Raw genomic sequence first — 26,122 nt, forward strand, 5'->3', positions numbered from 1 at the left:
GCCTGAGGGTAGGGCAGGGTTGGGGTACGGGTGTCTTACCAGGGCACATTCTGTAGTGCTTGTGGGTATGAAGCAGGGCAGGCGAGGGGGGCGGGGAGGAGAGAAAGAACTGGTAGAGTTTCCTGAGGCAGGCAGGAGCGTTGGGCTTGAAAGCAAAGGGACATCTCAAGCTCTGAGATGAGCAGAGACAAGAGGGGCCCAAACCAGGGTAGAGCCAGGGAAACAAAGAATGGGGAGAGTGAGGAGGAAGGAACAGGACTCCATAACCAATAGACTGCGGGGGGAAAGGGACACTTCGGACTGAGGTTTCCAGCTGTGAAGCCAGGGTTGGGGTCGGGGAGGCTTGGGAAGAAAATGCTCCAGACCTCTTGCCTCCTTGCATTTGGGGTGTCCAGGGGACCTGCAGGTGGAAAGCCTCTGTAGGCAGCTGGGTGTGAGGGGCTTGAGCCCAGGAGGGTGGGCTGGCCCGGGGTACTGGGGAACATTCAGCTCAGATGCTGTGGTGGGAGCAAGCGAGGTTACCCAGTGGGGTGTGAGAGGCAGGGAAGGAGTCTGAGGAAAAGCTTCCAGGAAGACAGCCCGGAGAGGAAGAGTATGTTACCAACGCCTAAGAAGTGTTCTTCAAGGAAGAGCGTCCATTACGGTGATCAGTTTCATTTGATGACTATATGAGTAATAGATGAAAAGGTTTTGTGAGCACTGGGCTCCCAGTGTAAACAGCAAAATCTCCAAGTTTGCGGGTACATTTTCCCAGCTCCAAAATGCCAAAAGGTGACAGGGAGAGGAACTGCAGAGGGACCTTGCAAGTAAGCAGAAAAGTGACAGATGAACTGCACTGTGAGCAAGTATAACATCATCTAGTGAGGAGGATAAATCCTGAGCTCTCGGTTACCACTTTGGGAAAGGAGACAGGAGTCAGCACGGAGGCATGGGTCAGTCCCTCCAGATTAAGGGTCTTTAACCTGGGGTCTAGGGATCACCTCCTGGAGTTTCAAGGGCCCCCAAAACTGAATGTTCCACCAAGTGAAGGGGCGTGGGGACAGGTGGGTGGGAGAGAGGAGATCCCCGGGAGGGGGTTGGGAAACTGGCCCTGGAGCTCAACTCCACACGCTAGTTACTGCTGGGCCTCCCCAGAAGGCGTGGTTCTGAGGTTTCTCCCTCTCCCAGGGTCCCAACCTGCTGAAGAAATTTATCCTCGACATGCAAATGATGGAAACACATGGGCGTCTGGGGCACTCTGGTTTGTGGTTTTTACCTTTAGATGTCTCTGTGGCTGAGCACGTTGATTTGTCTCAGGCGGGGACTGCAAACCCTCAGGGGAGGAGGGGAGAGGGAGCTGTACCCTAAGATCTGTACTCAGATGGGCAAGTGGGTCTCTAAGTCACGCTTATCCAGCAGGAGGGTGCGGGCCTTGGCAAGCTCTCTGGGGATAGTGCTGGAACTGCATTCTGGCCTTCATCAGCCTCAGATCCCTTCCTTAGGTAGCTCCTCTTCAAAGCTGGATGATTGACAGGTCACCCACCACCTGCCCCACCTTACCCACCCCCTAGCTGGAGTCTGAAACTAAACCATGTGGAAAAGAAGAGCCAAAGTTGATTTCCCATTTATTAAACAAGTTCTTCTGTGGGAGATCTCAGGGCTCAGACGGCCCTGAAGTGACCTGGTATGTTTGAGAGGAGATGGGGAGCTGGCAGGTGGCATCTGATGGTGTGAATGGGTACTACGTTGATTTCTTGACCTCCTCCCCACCATCTCCTTTGACCTCAGCCTTTTATTTTGTTTACTTTCCTGAGCCCTTACTCCCGGGGGGCCTCCCTCCCCTCCACTACAGCTGTCCCAGGTCCCAGATGCGCGTCCACATTCTGCACCCTCTCGGGCAGTCCAGCTCTTAGGTCTCCCCCGCCCCCAGCCGAGGTCTCCGGTCTCCCTCCCGGCGTCGCTCCCCGAGCAGGGTGGGGCAGGATGCCCAGCACCCACTCTGCCCGGGACCGAGACTCCCCGCTCACGCCCTCCGGCCCGCTAGCCGGGAGTCCCCGCGGCTGTTGCGGGGGTCCGGCAGGGATCCTCCTCGTCTTGGCCTGGCAGCCCCCGGCCCCCGCGACTGCGTTACTGGCGGACCCCGATACCGCTTCCCTCTTCTCTCCGAGGGGTCTGCATCGGAGAGGGTCTGGGGACCGCCGCCCGGCCGGCGCTCGGCCCGCAGTCCCGCTCCTCTCCGCGCAGCCCTACTTGTGGCCCCGCGGCGGCCGCGCAGGGACAGCTGCATTTCGCGCCTCCCGCCGCTAGGAAGCCGGCCGCGCCTCGCTTTCCCCGCCTCCCGCGCCTCAGCCGCGCCGCCGCGCCCGGCCCGCCGCCGCCGCCGCCGCCGCCGCGGGATCGCGCCCCTCCCCCAGCCCCCGGCCCCTCCGGCCCGCGGGGAGCGGACGCGCGCGCGGCTGCTCGGTAAGACCTCCCTTCGCTCCCCGCCGGCGCCGCCCGGCCCGCGCGCGGCCCCAACCCGGCCCCACCTTCCCGGGCCCGGTCTCCGAGGCGCCGCCGGGAGGGCCGGGCGGGCGCGAGTTTGATTCCCTGGGCGGCCGCCGCGGCTGCCGGGAGCCCACGCCGCCCCAGCCTCGTGCGGCGGGTCCGGCCCCGCATCCTTTCCGAGCCGCCGCCTCCTCCCGGGCCACGGGCGCGCGGGGCGAGCGGGCACCTGGGGGCTGGGAGCGGGGCGCGCGGGGAGAGGGGTGGTCGCGGGCGGGCAGCGCGGGGAAAGCGAGCGAGGCCTCGGCGAGCCGGCGCCGCCCGGAGCCCCTTCCCCGGCCGCTCCCCCTTGTGTGTGTGGGCGCCCCTCCCCGCTTGGCCCGGGCCGGGTGTGGGGGGGCGCTGGCTGTTTGGCGACGGCTGGCGGTGGGGTGGGGGGGGCGGGGGGCGCCTGCCGGGGCCAGAGCTCCTTTTAGGAAAAGGGGAGGTTCGCTTCCTGTCCCCGCCGATGTCACAGGTCGGCTCAGCTTTTTCTCGTTCCACCCTGTCCCCTGGGAGCTGCATCTCTCGTAGCTCGGCCAGGGAAAGTTCACCAGGCACTGTCCCCGCCCCTGCTCCCCCGGCCCCCCCCCCCCGACTCCGGCCCTAAGTGCCCGGGGCTCTAAGCTCCAGGGGGTTGGTGTCGGCGCTAATTCTTTCTTTCCTCTTCATTTTCTGGTTGCATTGTTGTCTTACACCTGGCACGGGCTTGCCCTTTTCTTTTCCCGTTAAAAGAAGTTTTAGTTCCAAGAAATTTATACTGAAGTGGAATTCCTGGAGAGGAATTTGATTTAAGCGGAGGGAGGTTTTAGATTTTCCTTTTTGTGGTGAGAGTGGAGGGTGACTGGGAATTTATTCAGTTGTCCTAGAGGTGATATAGGATACAAGACCTTCTCACTCCCCACCTGAGCCTCAGGCAGGAGCATCGCTGAGCACGGGGAGGAAGCCTTCCTGTTAGTTATCCTGCAGCACCCTGAGCCACCCGGCTCGGGAGAAGGGACTCTGGGAGGTGCTTGGGCCTCTAATTCCTTTTCTTTGCCAGGCATGCTCATCTTAACAGCCTGGGTGGAGCTGGCCAGGTGTGCCTGAAGGAGGTGAGGGACACCAGGAATTCTCTCATGAAGGGAGTTGTCTCACCATGAGATTTGGCCCCCCTGGGATCAAGTGTGAAATGGGTCCTTCTCTGTTGTTGGCAGTCAAGGCCTTTGGAACCTCAGTTTGAATGGAGGATGGCATCCCTGGGCTGGAGGGAGAAACCTGGCTCAGGTCACCAGGAAGCTGGAGGGTGTGTGTGGGACCCCACCCCAGTTCACTTTCTGCAGCTGGAAGGAGCAGGAGACAGGGGATCAGGAGTGGGGCCTCGGGGCCTGGGCACATACTTAAATAGGAGAGAGACCTTGGGCAGCTAGGATGGTCTAGGGATGATGGTATGACGGGGTGGCGGGGAGGGGCTTGGGGCCAGAGTTGGGGTTATGGGTCCCTTTGAGAATCTGGTGACAACTCTAACTCCCCCCTCCCTCCCTCTGACACGTGCATGTGTGTAAGGACACATTTTTTTTTTTTTTTTTTTTTTTTTTTTGCGGTATGCGGGCCTCTCACTGTTGTGACCTCTCCCGTTGCGGAGCACAGGCTCCGGACGCGCGGGCCTAGCGGCCATGGCTCACGGGCTTAGTTGCTCCGCGGCATGTGGGATCTTCCCGGACCAGGGCACGAACCCGTGTCTCCTGCATCGGCAGGCGGATTCTCAACCACTGCGCCACCAGGGAAGCCCAGGACACATTTTGTATGCAGTATCAGAAGGTCACTGTGCCCCTTGGAACTGGGGCCCCTGTTGAGACCCCTGATCTAGAGTCTGTGATCCAGCCTAGGCCATTCAGAACAGTTCCCTCCTTTGTGTCGGGTCAGTGAATAGTCCCAGGGTGCGGAGAGCAGACCTCTCAAGAGGGCTTTTCTCATGACCTTCCGATGCAACTTTGGGCTGTGGCCATGGAGACCTGGAAACTTTGGACCAGATCCCAGCTCCCTACAGCTAGCCAGAGGATGGGGGCCGATGTGGTGGCCCTTCTCCAGGGGCTAATTTTGCTGTCTATGTGGTGAGGAGGCTCTGGGCACTAACTGGGCCAGGGCCACAGAACTGTTGAATTAGAGGTAAATACAGGGACTAGGCTGAGGGATGGATATTCTGGTGTTTCAACAGAATAGGAGCCAGGTGCTTTAATAGCCCCAGCTCATTCTTGGGGCCATGGGGTTGAGGTAGGAGAAGGTGCTTCAGTGGAGAGTGTAAGTGTGAAAGACACTCCTCCTTTTGAGGAGGTCTTTGGGCAGAGTTGTTCAAGGCCAGGATCGAGGTATTGTAGGTTCCTTAGATCCTTCTGGACTAGGCAAGTCGGGGCCAGAGGGAATGGCTGTCACCATCCCCAGTGCACCCCCAAGGAGACCTGGCCTGCCTTTCCTTTCTTAGCCAAAGCTCACTGGGCCCTGGGCTGCTGCTCAGGTGTTGGTGGCATTTATACTTGTTGGGGATCTGGAAGAGCCTTTAGTAGGGTCTGCTGTCTGTGACTTCTCTGCTTGGTATTGAGAAGCCCTTCTTAGGCTCAAGTGCCCCCAGACAGTGGTAGTTCATGGAGATTTTTCTTTGCCTAGCAAGCAGTGTTGAGCATGTAGTAGCAGTCAGACTAGTTTGTTCCTTCAGAGCTTCCTACGTTTACTTTGCCCTGATGGATTCCCCCAATCCTGGCAATAAGCAACGTAGGCAGGTGTATCCTGGAGCCTTGGGGGGAAAGAAGCTGGGAGTCAGACAGGGATCACCTCTGACTATACAAGGTGGCCTGGAGGAGGTGATGTCTCTGTTTTGTTGGCTCTTAGACTTACAGGAAGTGACAACCATAACGGGCCTTGGAGACACTGTGGTGCAGTTGGTCCCTGACTTGGAACTTGGAAGCTGTGTTGGTGGGATGTAAGGGTCCCGTTGTGGTGACTAGAGATTCACATTCATCGGTGGCCAGGACTTGTCTGTCGGCCGCTACACCAGCTGCCACAGGTTGGTGAGTTTAGAATGCTGGTTATGTCGGCTCACTCAGTTCTGCTCTGAGGCTCTCTGCTTTTAACCTCCCAGTAGGCATCTTTGGTGTGTCAGAGTAATATAACGGACTCCTAATAATGCAGCTATAGCTCTTATCTTTAAAACAGATCATGAATAATAAATAGAGGAACAACGCCTGTCAACATAAACTCCCTTTTCATAAAATGTGAAATGCACTGAGGAATGATTGGTGGGCTGAAAACTTTCCAAATCCCTCTCACCTCCAGCCCTAGGAGGCAAACTGGCCCCTCTGTGCCCATTTCCATAATAGCTTAGTGGTTTAGAATGCAGGATCTGAAGTTACATACATATTCCCAGTTGCAATTCCAGCTCTCCGTCTTACTCTATGACTTTGTAGATGCTTCAGTTTCTCAGCTTTAGAAAAAATGAAAGGAGATCTATGCCAGACAGAAGCTGCTATTATTATTATTATTTCTTCACTTGGGTGCTAATGTTCTGAGGCTTCTTATTGCTAAGGAAGATCTTTGGTAAAAACTAGAGGCTGAGGCTGGCTTTTGAAGGGGTGGGATGGGGTAGGGTGAGGCTTAAATTTTGAGCGGAGGGGAGATGACGAGCTGAAATGTCAAGGGATGACAGAGAAACGTAGTTGGGGGCAGAATGACCCGGCGTTCGCAGCCCTGCTATGGACCCAACTCTTCTCCCTTCTCTTTGGAGAATTTGCCCTCTAAGCTGGTGGGTGGGGGGAGGTGGGGGGAGGACCATAACCAGTAAAAAGGGTTGAATGGTTTTCTATTATTTTTTTTTACTAATGCTAATATTGGTCCTGGAGGAACGGGCAGAAGGGGCCTGGAGGAAGGGGGTCTAGTGGGGGGAGGGTAGGCCCAATGTCAGTCAAGAGTGGAAGCTGCCAGGGGCAGGTCAGGGGTTCTGTGAAGCAATAGGCTTGGGAAATAATAATTCCATCTCTCACTGAGCACTTGCTGTGGGTCAGACCCTGTTCCAAGTGCTTCTCGTGGATCAGCTCATTTCATCCTCACAAGATCCTATGAGATATTATATCTATTTTTCAGTGAAGAAATGGAGATATAAAGAGGTTAAATAACTTGACCAAGGTCACATGGCTAGAGACTGGCAGAGCCAGGATTTTAACCCAAGGGGCCTGGCTATAGAGCTTACATCTTTAGAGAAAGTCTCAGAGAGATCCTTACTGAGCCAAGGGCTGAGAGGCGGGGATGCTGGGTGGGGGGATTGGAGGGGTTGCGTACTCTGGGTGAAAGGATGATAATGCAAAATTCAGACATCACTGGGACGTGCCTGGAGGGCTCAGCCTAGCACAGCCTACTGAGAACCACTGGCTAAGTGCCAGACACTCTCCTGGGGCCTGACCCTGAGTACAAAGATCACTAAGACATGACCCCTGCCTGAGAGATGGCTATAGTCTAGTTGGAGGGATAAACATGTCGGCCTAGAACTCCAGCTGCCATGGCAAATGCTGCACTGAGGCGAAGCGCTAAAGAAGGGGATGCTTTTCCAGCCAGAAGAGGAACTGGGACGGGGAGGGCTTCCTGCAGGAGGGGGCACTTGAGCTGTGTGAGGGTAAAGGTGGCTGCTGCCCCATGGGCTTTTGATCTGACCACAGAGTATATCGCTCTCCCACTCTGTGAGTTCTGAGTAGAACCGAGGGTCGAATTTTCTGGATCCTGCAACGCCCTTGCCTTATTTGGCTACCTTGATGCTTTTGTGGTTTTTAAAGTCACCTCCTATACTGCCTGCAGTGAACATGATGAAGAAGAAATAAAAATCTTGTAAGAGTTTTTGCTCAGAACACAGTGATTCACTCTTGTCTCTCCGTACTTAGAAGCAGAACCAGAGGCAAATGAATGTAAACTGCAGAGGAAGGATTCGAGTAAGGTCTGAGGACAGTGTTGCAGATGGGATGTGAGATGTGAGAACAAGTGATTCACAGGAGCGGAGGGGGGTGGCCCTCCCCGAAGGTCTTTAGAAATGGGGAGAAGTTCCATTTGTCTTTGTGATTTAAGAGGTTTCATTTGGAGGCAGGCAGATGAAGTAGAGACCCCTCGAGATCTGTGTCAGCTCAGCAACGGGAGGGGAAAAGGAGCTGGAATTTTTGAGCTAGAATGTTGCTCAAATCTGGCCCAACCCCTCCTTTTACCATTGAAGTGACTGAAGAATGCCCATCACTGTAAGTGGCTCATTCATTAATTAATGAGCCAAGACACAAACCACATCTGCCCAACAGCTCTGTGCTGCCCTGTGTCAGAGGGGATGCATTCTGGGGGCACTCCACAGCCCAACTGGATGGAGTCCACGCCTCGTGAAGAGGGCTGCAGGAGACCTGCAAGTAGTTGACCGCTTGTCTGGCTGTTGGCACTAGAGAAAAGCTTCACCTCCTACTCACAAGATGTTTCTGAGAATGGCCCAGTCGGAGCTAGCGGTCATCTGATTCACCCTCCTGGCCGAGCACCTAGATGAGCTTCAGGCATACCTACAGGGCCTTCAGTAAACTTTGTTGAATGAAGAGTAAATAGCAGACGATCCACAAGTTATTACTCTTTTACCAAACACTTGTTGGGCCAGTACATTTACCATTTCAATTCTGTTTTGCCCAAGCCAACAACTGAATCATTACACGGTGCCCCCAGCAGCAGAGAAAGGCATCCAAAAGCATGCTGGGGGCAAGAATGATGAACAGAACAGTTTGGGATTTTTCCCCAAATGTATAATAATTCTTTGAAAGGGTTTCAAGGGCAGACATTATGTTCATTTATTGTTGTAGTTGTTGTTTTTGTTCCCAGCATGAAAGTAAAGGCTGCATTTTTCAAATTTAGGAAAAGCATGTGGTCTAGCCATCTAAGCTGCGTAGCAAGCAAGATGGCTGCAGAGATCTCCAAAGGGAGCAAGGCTTGCTCTCCGAAGAGAATCTGCTTAAAAATGAGCCAAACATGAACCGATGCTGGAAAATGAATTTAAAATACGGAGTGGTGAACTTTACTTCCTGGGGTGAATTTAAATTAACTTGTGCAAATTAAAGAAAAGCAGCAGCAACAGAAAACCCTGTGGAGGATCTCTTGCTTCCTCCTGCCGATTCATTAAGGAAGCATCGAGTTTTAGCAGGCACCTGCAGAACTCTGTTTTTCCCGGCGACCGACACGCTAGATCTGGAGCTCTGAGGAGAAGATTCTTTGTGGTCGCATAGGGTGATCAGGCGTAGGAAGCGATTTCCCTTCGTTCAGGTCTGAGATTAGTTTCGGTTTCAGGCTGTACCAGGAGCTCAGTGAGAGAGAAGAGAGAGCACGCGCGGGAGCTAGGGCGAGTGAGAGAAGTGAGCTGGGAGAAGTCTCACCATTGGCTGCCACTAGTGGCAAGGTGGGTGGGCAGGGAACTCCTGTGCTGAGCAGGGAAAGGAGGAAGAGGAATCAGAGCTGGAGTCGGGGAAGGCGGCCATTGAGCATGTGTGTGTCTATGGGCTGGGAGGCAGCGTATGAAGGAAGATATCAGCAGGTGTGCACAGGGCAAAACCCCGCATGATTACAGGACTACTGAGCTGGGAGGTTGTAGGGAAGCTGTAAAACACCGATTACCTGGATGAGGTGGGTTTTGCATGAGCGGGTGCAGAGCTGAGAGGAAAGCCAGGTGTAAATGTGCCACGAGGCCTACCCACACCTTGTACCAGTATCCTTAAAACTTGCGTCTTCTTGCGTTTGAGTTTCCTTAAAAAAAAAAAAAAAAAAAAGACAAATGAAGGTTTGAGAGCTGATAGTTGAGAACTTGCAGACGTTTGCAAGTTGGAGCATCTTCTAAGATGCTGTCTTCAAGCTTGTCATTTTTCCTGAGATGGTTTGGGGCCAGTCTGGTGGTTTCACAGGGCATCATTATCCTAGAAAATCAGCACTTTTCCTCCCCTGACCGGATCTGGGTGTGGCAGACACAGATGTTTCGTCCCACCTTAGCAGTGCTAGAGCATCATTGCATTTTATTCCTCGAAATCATAAATTCATTTTATTTCTAAAAGAGAGAATCACTGAATTTCAAAGCCAGAAAGGATTTCGAAGATCATCCAGACGGCTCCTAGAGGAATTTGTGGTCCTGGGTTATTAAGCACCTTGAAAAGAACTATGGTATGTAGTTAAGAACTGCAAGTCAGACTGCCTGTGTTTGAATCTACGCTTGCATGTTGCTGCTGTGTTCTTGGGACAAGTTACTCAAGCTCTCTGAGTCTTAGTTTCCTGACCCATACGATGGGAGTAATAATATCCCCTAATGGTTGCTAATGAGGATCACTTATTAAGCCCTTAGCACGTGCTTGGCAAATCATAAGTTCTCAATAAATGTTAGCTGCTGCTACTGCTGCTGTTGTTGTTATTATTATTGTTATTATCATCATTTCATGAAATCACGTGGCTAGTTAGTGGTAGAGCCAGGGCTACAGTGCTAAACTCTTTTTATTCCTAGTTCTCTCCAGCATGGCCATAAGATGATTTCATCACAGTCTTGAAATACACAAAGAGCACTGATGAAAGTACTCATGTAGAAACCTTCTAATGAATGAACGTTCATAACAGAGCTGGAAGAAATGGGCTCAATCCATGTATTAGATATAGTTAGACTTTGGGCATGAGGGCATATGTTTCCCAAATAATCTGTGTCCACAAACATCCTTTACTAGTGTCCAGAGGTTTCCTAAATGTCAGAATGGTTACCTCTGCTGGAAAGGTTGGGGTGTTTCTCGATATCTTTGTTGAGCTCTCCTCAAATTGGAAACATCCATGTCAACGAGTTGTGGTGGCAAGCAGGCTTTTGGGTGTAATGGAAATATTTCTGTAGGCTGGCTGCTATTTATCAAGGGTGAAGAGAGTGCATGGTTTTAAAAACTACGGGCTTGGTGGAAGTCTACATGTCTTAGGCCAGGCCTGCACAAATGCCTTCCCAAATGATTTGCACTGACCCTTTTTGCAAATTGCTGACAGCCTGGGAGCCTCCCGAGGGAGCCTGAACTATTGTTGAGGTGGGTGTGATCCTTGGCCTTGAGGGGTCTTTTGACACCTTTGGTGAGGTGGTATAAGGCCGTTTTGGTATATTTTCTTGGAATATGAAAACAAATGGAAATTAATTTTGTTTGGCAAATCCTGCAACATTCTCTTGAGATACTGCCACTCTCTGGGGCTTATAGAATTGAAATCTGTTTTTGATGCTGATCCATGGGACTTCTCAAATTTCCATGCCTGAGGAAGGGAGCGTGTTAAAGTGTGAAATTTCTGAGTGTGCGATTTGGAGTCCAAGATGAGAGATCCAGGCTGAGCTCTGCCACGTATGGACTGTGTCATCTGTGTTGTTCTGAGCAGATCACTTAATTTCTTAATTTGTACTTTTCTTGAGGTTAATCTATTATTGTACCCCGGCAACAAATGGCTTTTGAACATATCTGTTAACTAGAGCTGGTAATAATAATCCCTGTTGCACTAGATGGTTGTGGTGGTCTAATAATGATAACATTTTTATTACTTATTTATTGCATGCCAGTCACCTTCCTATACATGTTAAGAGTATACATTTATTTACTCAGCCCTGTATGAGTACAGTATTATTTACCACTTTCCATATGAGGAGACGGAGGCTCAGAGGCTTAAGTCAACGTGCCCAAGGTCACAACAGTTAGGTAACTGAAGAGCTGGGATCTGAACTCAGAAAGCCAGGCTGCTGAGTCTGTAGATGATGTTTCCAAGAGGGCTTTGTTGTCCTGTTGTACTTCTTACTCCTTGACTGTTCCTCTTCTTATTTGACAAGCTGAGGGAGGGATAAGCTGAGCCTGGAGGTAGATTAAGTGTGCAGATCACAGTGTTGGAAAGAATGAGGAGATGGAGCATATGAGAGCTTTTTTTGGAGTTATAGGGAAACAGCTGTTTCTAAGTTTGGGACAGAGCTGAAGAGAGCCGACAGGGACAGAGAAGGACATTTTCTGGGTGGATTTTTACTCTCTGCCGTGAGGGGCTGCCCTGTGGATTTAAGCGCCATGTGTCTCTTTGCTCTCCTATCACATTTTATTCGGAAGCCTGTCTTTACATCCCAGCTCAGCCCTCAGCTGTGACAGCTTCAGAAACTTAGAACTAACTGCCGTGGATACAGATAGCAAATTCTCGAGACATGAAAGGCAAGGTGAAGAATGGGCTTTTTAGTGGAAATTCTTCTTTGTTATTGCATTTCTATGAAATGCATATGCGGGTGAGCGATGGAGTGGCTGGTGCTCAAAGGAGAGAGAATTGGGAACTTGGGTGACTTCCTTTCTTCTCATGAGTTGACTTAAGAGAATGAATCATCCTATTAGCTTTCATCTTGGAAAAGAAGAAAGAAAAGAAAGCATGAGTGAGTGAGATGGCATTTGACTGAAACCAGAGGCCTTCTGTGTGGGTATCCCAAGGTAGAGGCCGGGCCCGACACAGAGGGTCTTGGTAGCTCGAGCCAAGGGTGAGATCCCCCCCAGGGGCTTTGGGAAGGGCTCCCAGCTTTGTGCCACTGCCACCTCCAGCCCTCTCCATCCCCGTGAGGCTCTGGGGAAGGAACAGGCCTTAAGGGGAAATAAATTGGGGTGTGTGTCATTTTAAAATGGCAAACCACTGGGGAAATTCATGCATAGCAGTGATAATTTTGAAGATAATAATATAACAATTCATCATATACAAGTAGACACTGCAAACATAGTTTTTGACCTTGAGGGACATGAATGGCCACTTGGACTCCACCCCATGAAGGGGGTGGGGCCCTCCCTGTGCTAACGCCCGAGTCCCCTGGGACGTCTTTGGGGACCTCTTGTTCTCTTTAGAACTCAGATAGGAGCCTCCCAGGTGTGAGTACTCCCTGCCTGCCCCGCCTCACCCAGAAGCCGCCCTGTTTGTCTCTGAGTTGGCGAGGAAGCTGGGGGTCACATCCTTTTCTGAGCCACTCTTTGTGACCTTTCTGTGGACTGTCATTTGGATTGTGAGCTGAGGCTGAAGTCCCCAGAGGAATTCGAAGTCCACCTGGGAGGGAGGGATTGCAAGTAAACTCCCTCAGATCAGCCCCCCTGGAAACCCAATTTAGGAATGGTAATACGGCTGTGTTTTCAGACACCCTCTGGCTTCATGGCGAACTTTCCCCAGAGCGGTTGCTTTTCTCCGCAAGGCCCCGCTGCCCCCATCTTGCCTCGTTTTCCTTCTTGCCCCAGCCATCAGCAGTGGCTACTGTTAACAGCTCCCATGTTTAAGAGGACTCACTCGTTTCAAGCATTTCACTTCAGTCATTTCATTTAGTCCTGTACCAAACTATGAGCCAGGGATTATTGTCTTTTTAGATGTGGGAACCAAGGCTGAGGGCTAAGGGGTAAAGTAACATGTCTAAGTAATACAGCTGCTTACTGAGTGGGATGTGGTTTCTTTTTAAACTTTATTGTAAAAATTTTCAAATATACCCCAAACTGAGAGAGGCTAGTACAGTACATTCTCATGGACCCATCACCGAACTTCTTCGCTCCTTGTGGAGAAGCCTCTGCTCCAGTGCTTCTGGGGCCACAGCATAGAGCAGACACCTTTGTGTGAATTAGAAGAAGGGACCCTTTCTCCGGGGTGTGTATCTTGGTAAGCAGAGCACAGGCTGGATTCCAGCCCCATTTGCCCCTTTGGATGGGCACCTTGTGCAGTGAACAGCCCGCACAACTGTATGCGGTGGCCCTACCTGCCTCACTTCTCTCCTCATCTAGCGTTTGGCAGAAAGAGACAGAGTGATGATTTCTCTGGTTGGCCCTCAACTACATGGGGTCAGGGGGAAAAAGCTCAGCCGTTGGGGACTTTGGGGGCTAAAATAAATTAAGCAGGGGTGTAATTCCCAGAGGAGATAACTCTTGCTGCAGAAGAGGCTGAGGGCAGATGAGCCATGTCTTTTGCTGCTCCTGTTTTCTACCAGCCACCTGCTCTCTTGATGACTCCTCCTTGATGCCTTCTCCCCTCTGTTCTGTGCCCAGGGCAAGGGAGGCACTTGTGTGTGGCCGCATGGCTGGCAGGAGGGGAGCTGGTAGAGCCCAGGGTATGAAAACGTGGTGCGGACTCAGTCTTGGCTGCTACCCTCCTGGAGTCGCTGGGACAAGCCGTCTTTGCCTCCTGGAAGCTTACCTTTTCTTGGGGTTCAGTTTAGCCAGTGGCTGGGTGGGAGGTCCTGCTTTCACACCTGTAAGACTGCTCCTTTTGGTTCCAATGTAGGGCCTGTGGGTCACCAGATAGGAAGCATCTTGAGGAGAGGGATTGGGTCTTTTTCACTGCTGTGCTCTTGGCTGTATGTACATGTTACAGCATCTAGTCTTGATGTTCTAGAAATATTTGTTGAACAAATGAATGTTAGACAAACAAATAGAGCATCCTGCAGACCAGAGAAATGTGCTGAAGGGCCCCGGTTGAATGATTTGTGTGTTTCAGCCAGTAGAGAAGCTAGACTGTGCTGCAGTAATAATCAAACCCTGACATCCCAGTGGCTTGACACCATGTAGGGTTCACTTGTGCTCATGGAAAGTCTGACGTGGGTGAGACAGCCCTCCCCCACCTGTAGCCACACCATCTGGAATATGGGGCCATCACAGTTCCCCAGTCCCTGGCTTTTAACTGCCTTAGCAAGGAACTGACACCTGTTACTTCTGTGTGCATTTAATTTGTCCAGAACTGGTCACATGGCTCCAACCTAACTGCAGAGGAGGCTGGGAAATGTAGAGGAGCAAAGGGTTGTCTTCGTGGTTTCAAAGGAGAGGATTTTGTATTTCTTGTCTCTGGCTTTAATCCACTGGAGTGCCTCCAGCCTAATCACTTATCCTCAGTTATAATTTTTTTTTTTTAACACTAACAAGAAGGGAGCACCTGCCACTCTCTTTAATCCAGGGAAGCAGGCAAGAGATGGCACTGAAGGAGAGTCACATCGCAGGGATTTTAACCTCTCCTTTACTACATTTTGGTCATGTGATACTCATTTAGTCACTCCACCTTTGTGAGCTTCTTTCCTCATCTGCAAAAGGAGGATAATTATCCACCCATCTGTAAGTTCAGACTCTACTGACTGCAAGTAACAGAAGCCAGCTTGAGCTATGTGAAGCCACAGGGGAATGGAGGCATCAAGGGCAGGAAATACGGCTGGCCTCCCAAGTGCTTGGAACTGCAGGATGCCACTGCATCTGTGCATGTGTGCCAGATGTCATGGGTCCTCAGCCCCCAAATATACCCATCCTCCTTCCAGTAACCATCAGACTGAATTGTATCTCAGAACCTTTTTTTTTTTTTTTTTTTTTTGTGTGGTACGCGGGCCTCTCACTGTTGTGGCCTCTCCCATTGAGGAGCGCAGGCTCCGGACGCGCAGGCTCAGCGGCCATGGCTCACGGGCTCAGCCGCTCTGCGGCATGTGGGATCTTCCCGGACCGGGGCACGAACCCGTGTCCCCTGCATCGGCAGGCGGATTCTCAACCACTGCGCCACCAGGGAAGCCCTCTCAGAACCTTGATTCAGATTCCTGAGGAAAGAATCTGATTGTTCCTTTGTGTCAGCTGTCTCCTGCTGCTCCAAGCAGTGATGATTAGGAACACATGGTCATATAGTACCACCTGGCTCGGGGGGCTTTCCCCTGTGAATGGGGGTGGGGCAGTCCTCAGAAAGGTGCTGGTGCTTACCTAGTTCAGAGGTTGTCGAGTTGATTGGATAATGTCTGTAAGAGAGCTTTGAGAACTATAAAGTGCTGCATAAACATGAGCTGGCAGGGTGGTGTGGGGTTTCTCCTTCGGGATCTTGGAGATCGCACTGCCCTGAAGGGGGATGGGAGAGATTATAATGCTGTGGGAGGGGATTTAAGTTTTGGTGGAGGCAGGGGAGATGTCTGTTGGAAGGTCATGGAGCAGAGACTGGAGGGAGTGGACAGGCCTAGCATGGGGCATTGCCAGGGCTCAAGCTACGTTTATAGGCCATTAGACTGTAACATTGTAAAAGAGGGAGTACTTTGAGTGTGCCTTCACCTGTGTACATATGGATGCCTCGGTAGTTGAAACTGTGATTGTGGAAAGGATATTAGCCCAGATTATGGCATTTCAGTCCCCCTCCGACACTGCCCCAGTGGGCTGTGTGACTACAAGCAAGGCTCTTCACCTCTTTGGGCTGAGTTAGCTCTGCTCTTTGAGGATGCTGTGCGCAGCGTATACATAGGCCATGTAACATGGGGATTAAGGCTTGGCATCTAGAATGAGACAGCTGGGTGTGAATCCTCCTTCTTCACTTGCTAGCTCTGTGACCTGGGGACATTTCCTAACCTCCTCCAGTCTGTTTCCTCACTTGTGAAATGAGGATAGTACCTACCTCATTAGGTTATTGTGAGGGTTATATGAAATATGGAAGCTCAGTAAAATATTAGCTGATATGATTAACGGAAGCCAAAGCTGGCCGATGCCAGGGACCTGCGGCCGTGTGGTAACACTGTGTGCTCCAGGCCTCTTGGGTCACAGTGAACCTGAGGACTGTGGGCTGGGAGGGTGGGGGGCTGGAGGTGGCTGGGGATCGCTCCCTAGAGGCAGTCTAGGGGGCTGATGCTCAGGGCTTTCTAGTAATTCAGTTCCTCCCTGGAGGCCTGCGCCCTCCTCCCGACCTGCAGCCGCTTCCCAGCCCTGGTGCTGGGTGGGCGGTTGGCTGGATTCTGGAAGTTCAGTGACCCCTTCCCTGCAGTCCTGGGAGGCCCTGGGTCTCAAACCAGATACAGGTTTGGGATTAAAGTGCTTCCCGTGGTGAAACTGCAGATCCTGTAGAGTTAAAAAATAAATGAAGAAACCCTTCCGACCACAGAGCAATTTGAAGGCTGAATTATTCAGAGGCCCAGCTCCCTCTGGCTTCTCGGAGCGGGGTGGGGGTGGTGGTGGGAGGGACCGGGAGGAACGTGGGCCTGGAGAGGCTGGAGCTGCCCGGCTGCCGCCGTCAGGCCCGGGGTCCCGGCGGCCCGCGGCTTCAGGCCGAGGCCGAGGCCGAGCCGGCCCCTCCCGACCTCCCCGGCCACTGGGCCCCGGGCACGGCGAGAATGAATGACAGAAAGAGGTCGTGCGGGTCCCTGTCCCCGTGAGCGGATGGCCGGGCGGGGAGGCAGGGCCCGGAGGGAGGCGCCGCCGGCCTGCTCCGGGGGGGAGCCTTAATCCCCTTTCGTCCCCTGTAGGAGGATGTTTTCTGATTTGAGGAAAATCGGCGCTTCCAGCAGCTGCGGGGTGCAGGAGAGGGGTGTCGGGGGCCCGCGGGGCCCCGGGGAGGGGGTCAGGACGGGTGTCCCGGCGCTGCGCCGGCTCCGGGCTGCCAGGAGGACCGTGGCCATGGCAACCCCGGGCGGGCTGCGGTCAACACCGGCTTTCAAAGGGGGCCTTGTTCCCTGTGGGAGCCCTTCAGTTCCAGCCAGCGGGCTTTTCAGACCCGGGGAGGAAAGGGGGGCAGCGGGGAGGGGGTGGCCTGTTGGTGAGGAAGTGTCACTCTGGGTCCCCCCCTCCCCCGCCCCAGGCTTGTTTCCTGGAGGCCCCAGTTTCCACAGCTCCTGCTTCTGGAGAATGAAAAGAAACGTAAGCATGAGGAATGTGTTCCGTCTCCAGGCAACAGGGTGTGTGTGTCTGTGTGTAATTGAGGGGAGGGGAGGAAGCTTGGAAAAAAAAAAAAAATCACTATCCTTCTGGCCTCCTACAATGGAAAGCCTCGATGTCCTAGACCAGCGGTCCCCAACCCTTTTGGTACCAGGGACCGGTTTCGTGGAAGGCAGTTTTTCCACAGACGGTTGGGGGGTTTGGGGCATGGTTCAGGCGGTTGTGCGAGCGATGGGGAGCCGCAGATGAAGCTCCGCTGTCTCGCCCGCCGCTCACCTCCTGCTGTGCCGCCTGGTGCCTAACTGGCCGCGCGGATGGCTACCGATCCGAGACTCAGGGGTTGCGGACCCCTGCCCTAGATGGATTTTAGCAAGCTAGCCGGGGCCACCTGAAGCAGATCTTTAAGACTCACTCATCCTTTGGGCAATGAATAGCAAATGAGAAAATGTCAGAGAAAATACTAAGTCATTCATTCAGTGTAATGTAACCAAATGGCAATTTACATTCTTATGTATTAGCCAGTGAATTTTAGTGAGAAAGCTGATCTTGGGAGCTTGAATAGCCTTTACTGTCTTTGAGGGAGCTTGGCCGCTGGATTTCCCTCCCTTCATTTTGTCTTTAACTCAAGTATAAAAATTGGGAAGAATGGCATGTCTGCTCTCTAAGCACCTATATCACTTTAAAGGTATTCTCCATGCATTTGTTAATGAATGTGTGAATGATGAATGCATTTCCACTTAGAGCGGCTATAGGGGTTAATAGCCAGATCTTCTCCCTTGACACTCCATCCCTCTTTGGCCTTGTCCCAAGAGGTGACCAGCAGGGGCAGCCTCAGGTGTGGGGAGATGGGAAATCAGGACATGAACTTGACTACATCAGTTACCTGTTAACACTGGCCAGGCTTCTGTCAATCAGCTCTCCAGATCCCCCTGGGGATCCTTGAGCGAGGTGTGGGGAAAGATCCTAACCTTTCCAGCTCAGAAAGGAGCTGATTCTGGGCCTGCATTTATTTTCAAGTCACCATCAGCCTGAGGAAAACAGCGTTCAATCAGGTAGACTGGAGTTTCTGCAGCTGCTGCTGCCCCCATTCTGGTCAAAGAAAGTGGGGGATCAGCAAACTTGATCAGTAAACTTGAGTATACATAGGTGGGCGTCTTGGCCATTTAGCAAATGGTCCTCACGCCCACAGGAGAGCATGAAGGGGGACTCATTCAGAGGTTGGACACTGAGACCAAAATCAGGTGGCTGCGTTCTCATCGGCCCCCATCTCCTCTGTCCCCTCCTGCTTTTGAGGTTTGGAGGTTGTAGATTCTTCTTGTCATCTACTATTGCATCTGGGGGAGATGGTGCCATTTGAAGTGGCTTCTTCATTTGAAGTGGGAGTGGAGAGGGCTCAAGAACTTTCCAGACTCTTCTGATTAGCATAAAATAGGCACTGCATGGAGCATTGTCTGGAGCTTTGTGGAGAGAGGGTAAAAAAAGATGGAGTTCATGCTTCTGGAGAGAGTCCGTCTAATGGATGAGTCAACCAGCACATTAAAGCAACATTAAGGGCCTGTAAAGTGACAGACATTCTTGTTTATGTATAGAATGTTAGACCAGAATCAGAATGTGTGTGGGGTGGGACCCAGGCATGGGTGAGTTTTAGAAGCTCCCCAGGTGTTTCTCATGCACAGCCAGGGTTTCCGGCCATCCCTCCAGTGCAGGGTTCGCAAATAGGGGATGATTTTGTCCCCTTGGGAGACATTGGCAGTGTCTGGGGATGTTTTTGGCTATCACAATTAGGGGCGATAGTACTACTGACATTGATGAGAGAGCATCTTGTAGGGAAATAGCACATGGCAGGGTTTGGAGGTAGGAGAATGTGGTTTGCTTTTGCAAAGAAGAAAGAGCCTCGTGGTTTCATGAGAGTCAGCTGAGATCCGGAGTTGGTTTTTCAGCCTGATTTTCCCCAGAGTTGGGTCTGTGTCTTGTCCAGACAATTTTGGTTTGGACGTCACGCCCCTCTGTGTTTGCTGTGTGTGTCAGTAACTCTCAGGCCTTTCTGCACCCTGTTGTGAGTCAAGTCAAGGAGCTCCTGTCAGGTACCATCAGCCTCAAGTGCCCAGCCCCACCCTCGGACTGACTTTCCCTAAGTCCATGCATATGTGAAAGGTACTGTGCAGAAGCTCGCCTTCCCTCTGGCTCCAGGAAGACGCAGTGCCCCCTGCCTTAGTTAATGGCTTCGTTTCATGGCCCCTTCAGTCATTTATTCCCTACTTCTTAGAGAAGAGTGAGGAAGTATCCCTCGTCTTTCGAGTCCATCATGGTACCTGACACGTGGCAGTTGCCCCATAAATATTTTTGAATGAAAGAGTGAATCCCTGAATGAGTGGGAGGTCTGAGCCTTTTACTGTGAATTGCCCCTTTAATAAGTACATAGTCCTTCAGTCCTTGGGCCATAAGTTGAATTAGGAGAGACAGATTGGTAATCAGGAGGAAAGTCTCTACGGTCAAGAACTTCCAGGGAATAGGACAGGTAACCTGAAGGAAGTGGGAACCATTTCCCCTTGGAGTTCCCCTGCTCGTGGCCCTTTCTGGTCACAGGAGTGGCCGCTGAGGAGCCATTTCTGCCCTCCAGGGATGACCCAAGCACACGTGTGGTAATCCTCCCAGGGCATCACTGTCCGAGATCCAGCTACAGGGTGGCATGAGCAGAGCTGAGGCAGGAAGCATGGTTTAATCAGAATACCTGCTCTCCTAGGGTCTGGTTATAGGTAGCAAATGCTTCAGAGCCGCTCTTCTCTGCCCTTAAGGCCTTGTTTCTGCAACTCAGGAAAAAAAAGGGCCCCTGGTGTCCCAGGCTCAGGTTGGGGTGGGAAAGGTGTGTTGCTAGGGCTGCCTGCGATAGGAACCGGTCCCATGCAGGGCCTCTGCCCCCTCACAGCCAGTCCCGGGGCGAGAGCCTGTTCTTGGGCCCTTTGCTGGGCTCGCTCTGGCTGGCTTTGTCTGGTGGAGTTTCTGGAACCAGCCTTCTCTGCCCCTGTGTGATGTGCCACTAGAAACTTGCTCCTCGAAGTTGGGTCCCCAGACCAGCAGCACCCACGCCACCCGGTTAGAAATGGAGAGTCTTGGGCCCCACCTCGGGCTGCCCAAGTCAGTCTGCATTTTAACAAGATGCCCAGGTGGTTTGTGGGCACATAAGAGCCTGAGGAGTGCCTTGCTAGAAGACTGCTTGCTGAGGGGGGGCAACTGAGGGGGTGGCCTCACTTGAGTGGCATAGATGCCCGTCTTTGCAGAGCGCTTTAGGACAGCGCTTCTCAGACTCTGAGGTGAAGGACAGGTGGTTTATTTCATTCTTTTGGGGATGGATATGTGGCCCGATGAGCATGACCCTCTGCACAAGTCTTAACTGGTCTCTATGCTTTCCCTATTCAAAGAGGCAAGTCTGCCGTCGCATGCTTGAATGTGGTAGCAATATCAAATTGCTAGAAACGTCTCTAAATCCTTACTTACTCTCTTTTCCTGTGCTTATCTTGCCAAGGACCCACGACTAACAGTTTCTGAATGGTCTGCAGACCTGCTTTAAGTGGCCCTGGTCTAGGGCCCCATCTTTGGGTCAGATAGACTTGGGTTTGAATCCTGGCTCTGTCACTTAACTTGCTGTGTGTTCTTGGGCAGCTGTTTAGCCTCTCTGAGTCTTAATTTTGTCATCTGTAAGTCAGAGATAATAATACCTCTGCCTCATAGGGTTGGAGTTAGGGTTAAATGAGGTAAGCGTGGGTAAAGCACAGAATGCGTGCTTGATAATACTGGCTGTCAGTTGTGGGCAGCAGCAGCATTCTTACTGTTTGCTGCCTTGGAGCATCTTAAAATGAGGACAGTGGCTCCAGTTAAGGAATACCATTGCTTTTAGTTAGACAGCTGTCTCTAAAAGTGTAGAAAATTAGTTTGGAACAGAAACTTTCTTCTGCCTGCGAATTTCTGATAGTTTGGGGCTGCTGGTAATGCATTTTCCTCTCTGTGAATCCAAGCAAAACCAAGGATCAGAATTGGGACAATGTTGGAACTTGTTTTGCAGAGGTGGAAAGAAGTAATAAGCAGTGGGTAGGAAATCCCTTTCACCCGCAGGGCCGGACTGTTAACTCTTCCCTCTCCTCCCCCACAGTGTATCTCTTGGATACCCTCTCCCAAGCAGGCCGGGTGGATTTTCAGTGCTAAATTGCCTAATTCTGAACTGCCAGTGCATCGTCTCTTTGCAGAGAAATTGAGCTTCCCGCTTGGATGTTTCTTCAGAACAAGGAGGTGAAGTGAAAAAGTAGAGGACTCAAGTTAGAAGATCTGTGTTCTGGAGTCAACTTAGCAAGCATTGATTGGGGGCATCACCTCACTGGCCCGTGTTTGTTAACCTCTTTTTGGGTTCCAGGCCTCCCTGATAATCTAGAGAGAACTTTGACACCCTCCTTCACCCTGAAGGGTGTGTGCACACCCAGACACATTAAATTGTGCATTTGAGGTCTTTGGAGGGAGATCCCTGGACCTCATCGAAACCTCAAGGACCCTTGGCTAAGAAGCTCCACAAGGCTTGTTACTAGTGTACTAGAATATCCAAGTGGCAGGTTTTGGAGTCAGAGTGCAGGGGTCTGAATCGTTCCTCTGCTGCTTGCTGGCTTGTTGAACTTGGGTAAATTAATTCTCTCCTCTAAGTCTCAGTTTCCCCATCTATAAAGTCAGGAGAAGGATAGTACTTACCTCATAGGGTAGTTGTGAAATTAGATGAGGTAATATTTGTCAAATGCCTATGTTGCGTTATTACTGTTTAGCTTACAGAATGCCCCATTGCCCTCTGGAGGAATCCCACCTTGGTAGCAAGAACTTGTGCTGTGTTATTTGAGAGCAAACAGTATTTGGACTGAGACCATGAGGCTTTCCTTTGGATGGGTGGGGAGTGGCCCCCTGACATACCTCTGGGAAATTTGGAAAGTTGGACAGCTTTGGAGCAAGGCTTCTAGAAGCCCTCGCGGCCCAGCTGCTCCCGTTCAGTAATTTCCATGTGCCATTGTTGGTTTTGGCTCCAAGCTGAAGATCCCTGCCTCTGGAGCTTCCCTGAAACTAGACGCCCGACCCAGAGGAGCAGGGAGGAGGAGAAGGAAGAACAGAGAAGCAGACGTTTTTTTCTCTCCTTAATTAACTCTGGCTCTTTTGCTCCCTGGGCTTTTGGGCTCTGGCAGCCCCAGCAATTAGTGGGAGTGTTAACTGGGGTCAGGGCAGAGGCCGGCCTTCAGGGAACTCCCAGGGACAGTACTGGGGAGAAGGAAGTGCCTCTCAGGCAGGAATGAGGGCTTCGCCTCTCTCTGGCTGCCTGGGCCGCTGCCCCCTTTTAGCTGAGCCACCCCCAGTTCCAGCCCCAAGTTCAGGCTCAGCTGTTCTGGGAGAATAGCGAGGAGCTAAAGGATTCCAAACCTCGGCCCCCACCTACCAGGCCTTAATTACATCAACGCACAAAGCCGGGGTGGCTGCTCAGCCTGTCCTGGTGAACAATCGCATCCTGTTCTCACGGCCTGTTTTCCCCCAGCTGCACCTCTCTTTCATCTCGGCCTCTTTCCCAGGGACGTGGGGCTCATTCCCAGGAGGCCAGAATCTGGGTTCTAACCTTCTTACTTCTTCCCTAGTCTCGCTGGTTTTGTTTACTCCTTTCTCCCTTTCCCTTTCCCCTCTGGTTCAGGAGCCCCATCCTATGTTCCTGAGGCAGCCCCATCCAGTCCTGTTTTAGAGTGTGTGGGTGAAGGGCTTGAAAAAGAGGCATGTGTCTGTTTTTGCTTCTAATTTGCATGTTGTCATGAGAGAGAAGCAAAATGCCCACGCTTTATAATGATGCCCCACTAGTCACAATGACACCTTCCATTTGTTTCGAATTTGATAGTCTTAGAAATACCATCGCATGCATTCCTCATGGATCCGCACACATTTTGATGCAGTAGCGAGGAGGGGTACCGCTTACACCTAACTTAGGGGAGTGAAGCGCCTTGGCAGCAGCCCCATGGCTAGGAAGCCACAGAACAGGGACAAAACCCGGGTCTGGACCCGGGCCCTTCCTACCTCCTTGACTTCCTGAGTGTGGGCCTTTTTCAGTCCACCCCAGGGTCTCAGCAGAAACGCCTTGGGCAGGAGAACGTCCACGGCCCCCACACCCCACCCCGACGCCCTGTCAGTGATGGTGAACTTGAGCTCCTTGCCATGATGAGCTGTGAGCTGTGAGTGAGGGGCCCCTGAGAACTGACATTTCTGGTCTCTCCATTTGACTCTGCCCCTTCTCCAGCTTCAAGGGACAAGGACATCAATTTTTTTTCCTATTTTACTGTTGCCATTCCAGATACTTAGGTCTTTAAAAGCTCCAGAGGGCTTCCCTGGTGGCGCAGTGGTTGAGAATCCTCCTGCCAATGCAGGGGACATGGGTTCGAGCCCAGGTCCGGGAAGATCCCACATGCCACGGAGCAGCTAAGCCCGTGTGCCACAGCTACTGAGCCTGCACTGTAGAGCCTGCGAGCCATAACTACTGAAGCCCGCATGCCACAACTACTGAGCCTGCACTCTAAAGCCCGCACGCCACAGCTACTGAGTCCGCAAGCCACAACTACTGAAGCCTGTGTGCCTAGAGCCCGTGCTCTGCAACAAGAGAAGCCACCGCAGTGAGAAGCCCACGCACTGCAATGAAGAGTAACCCCTGCTCGCTGCAACTAGAGAAAGCCTGCGAGCAGCAACGAAGACCCAACGCAGCCAAAAATTAAAAAAAAAAAAAAAAAAATCTCCAGAGAAGGAGCTTCTCTAGTCCTGTCCACATTCCAGTGTCTCCTGGCCCTGGCCCACAGCCCAGGCAACTGACCCTGTGATGGGGATGTCTCAGTAAGCAGGACCTGTGGAAGCCGCTTTCTGGACCTGGGCTTCCCTGCCCAGTTGGGTGACAGGCCTGCAGCCCATCCACAAGGCAGCAAAGCACAGGCGGCTGGGTGACTGCCGGGCCCCTGGGAGGATCTCTGCTTGCAGAACCCGGCCTGGTTCAGGCGGCACAGCCCCTGTAATTAGTGTTGTTTTGGCGACAGCTGGTGCTGTTCCTTCACTTTAAAGCTCTTCCCTCCTTCACATTTGCACAGGGATTAGGGACCTGCCATTCCCCCTCCCGCTGGCATTCCCAGGAGGCTCCTGAGCCCCATATGGTGAAGCTCGGCTCTCTTCTGTCCTTGTGCTGGTGGGGCTTTGCAGCACAGGCAGGAATCCTCCCCGGCTGGGAGCCTCGAGGGACACTGGAGCCTGCAGTGGCAGCTGTCTGCTGCCCCCAGCCTGGGGCAGAGCACCTGACTGCACTCTTTCAGTAGGCGCCTTTCACCAGAGTCCTTTAGAGCACTTTAAGGGTTAAGGGGCTTTTTGTTCTGTTCCCTGGAGGATTCCAGCCCCTTGGGAGGGTCCCCCACTGGCCCAGGTCTGAGCACCATAGCCCCGTGGCCTTGGACTGCAGGCGTGCCTGTCCCATCTCATTGCTGTGAGCTGCCTCGCCTGGGCTGTGCCCTCTCTGCAAGTCTTCATCCTGACTCCTCAGACACAGGACTTTGGCCCCTGTGTAGTTTACATTCTATATTACATTCCAGAAAAACTGGAAAATGCTTAATTTCCAACAAAAATGATCATTCTGATCATTTAGATGGTGCCACCAATAACATTTGATTGTATTTCCCTCTGTTCTTTATTTTAATATGCATAGATTCTTAAAACAATTAGTTGTAATCTTACTAATTACATACTTCTGTATGGAGCTTTTTCATGTAACACTGTAGAATGAGCATTCTTAATGAAATGGTGTGGTTTTAAAACATTTTCAGTGGCTACACTGTTGCTTCCTTGTGCATCCCCTGTTGTTGTTTCCCCCCACCTCCAGCTCGTCTTTATTTTAAGTCTCAGAACTTCACGGAGCTGGATGGTCAGGAGCCACTGTCGTGGTTGTTTGGGTGTAATATGAATCCAGAGCTGCCAGGGTGCTGGGAGGAGCGGCCTGGGGCCCGACGGGACAGAGGCTCCCAGCATGGCCTCTTTGGCCCTTGGTGCCATAGTCCTTGAACGGCCCCTGGCTGTTTCAGGAAGCCTCCGTGACTTACGCAGGGGTGAGGCGATGGGGCACAGGTTCAGGTTGGCCCTCAGGACCCATGGGCGCATAAGTTGAGTTTCATTTCCAGCCTTCGGCCTGGCGTGGTGGCCCAGGTGCCGGGAACATGCAGCTGTGACTCAGCTCTGTCTCCTTCCTTGAGCTGTTGGGTTTTTGGACCCTAGCTGTGTCCCACAGCCAGGCCTTCCCCTGAAGGCTCTTGTACTCACCCTGGAGTCATCAGGTGCATTTCACCCTCCCCTCGAGCGCCTGGGGACCGCAGGGGTCTGGGCTTAGTCCCCTGAACATCAGGACAGACACCAACCTTTTCTCCCAGTATCTCTTTTTTTTTTGGGGGGGGGGGGGTACGCGGGCCTCTCACTGTTGCGGCCTCTCCCATTGCGGGGCACAGGCTCCGGACGCGCAGGCCCAGCGGCCATGGCTCACGGGCTCAGCCGCTCCACGGCATGTGGGATCTTCCCGGACCGGGGCACGAACCCGTGTCCCCTGCATCGGCAGGCGGACTCCCAACCACTGCGCCACCAGGGAAGCCCTCTCCCAGTATCTCTTAACTACACTTCTGATGAGGATAATGATTAATAACAATGCTAACAAGCAGCAGCCTTTGTTCTTGGAGACCCAAAGCCACTTTCAGTTCTTTTGATTTATACCCTTTTCTCTTTCTTGTGAAAGGGTAAGTTGAGGCATCGAGAGATTTAAGAGTTTTGAGCTTGGCTTCCGATCCTGACTCTGTCCTCTGTAAGTTCCATTACTTATCCACGGAGCCTCAGTCTCCTCATCTGTACAACGAAAGCAGTGATGCCTGACTTGCAAAGTTGACGTGAGG

General features: G+C 52.2%; 1 protein-coding gene across 3 annotated transcripts in view; it reads left to right on the top strand.

Annotated features, from left to right (window-relative positions):
• Positions 1-2,367: 2,367 nt before the first annotated feature.
• CUEDC1 (CUE domain containing 1) overlaps positions 2,368-26,122 on the top strand; it is a 76,274-nt gene continuing 52,519 nt past the window's right edge. For 2 of the 3 annotated variants that reach the window (XM_067020902.1, XM_059047739.2), the window contains exons 1-2: positions 2,371-2,442; positions 9,579-9,684. In XM_067020902.1, the coding sequence (XP_066877003.1) occupies positions 9,682-9,684 (3 nt within the window). In that variant the 5' untranslated portion in view covers positions 2,371-2,442; positions 9,579-9,681. Of the gene's footprint in view, positions 2,443-9,578; positions 9,685-26,122 lie in introns of all 3 variants that reach the window. The other variant, XM_067020903.1, reaches the window with a different exon arrangement.

Source organism: Kogia breviceps, chromosome 19 (genome assembly GCF_026419965.1).
Source record: "Kogia breviceps isolate mKogBre1 chromosome 19, mKogBre1 haplotype 1, whole genome shotgun sequence".
Taxonomy (NCBI): Eukaryota; Metazoa; Chordata; class Mammalia; order Artiodactyla; family Physeteridae; genus Kogia; species Kogia breviceps.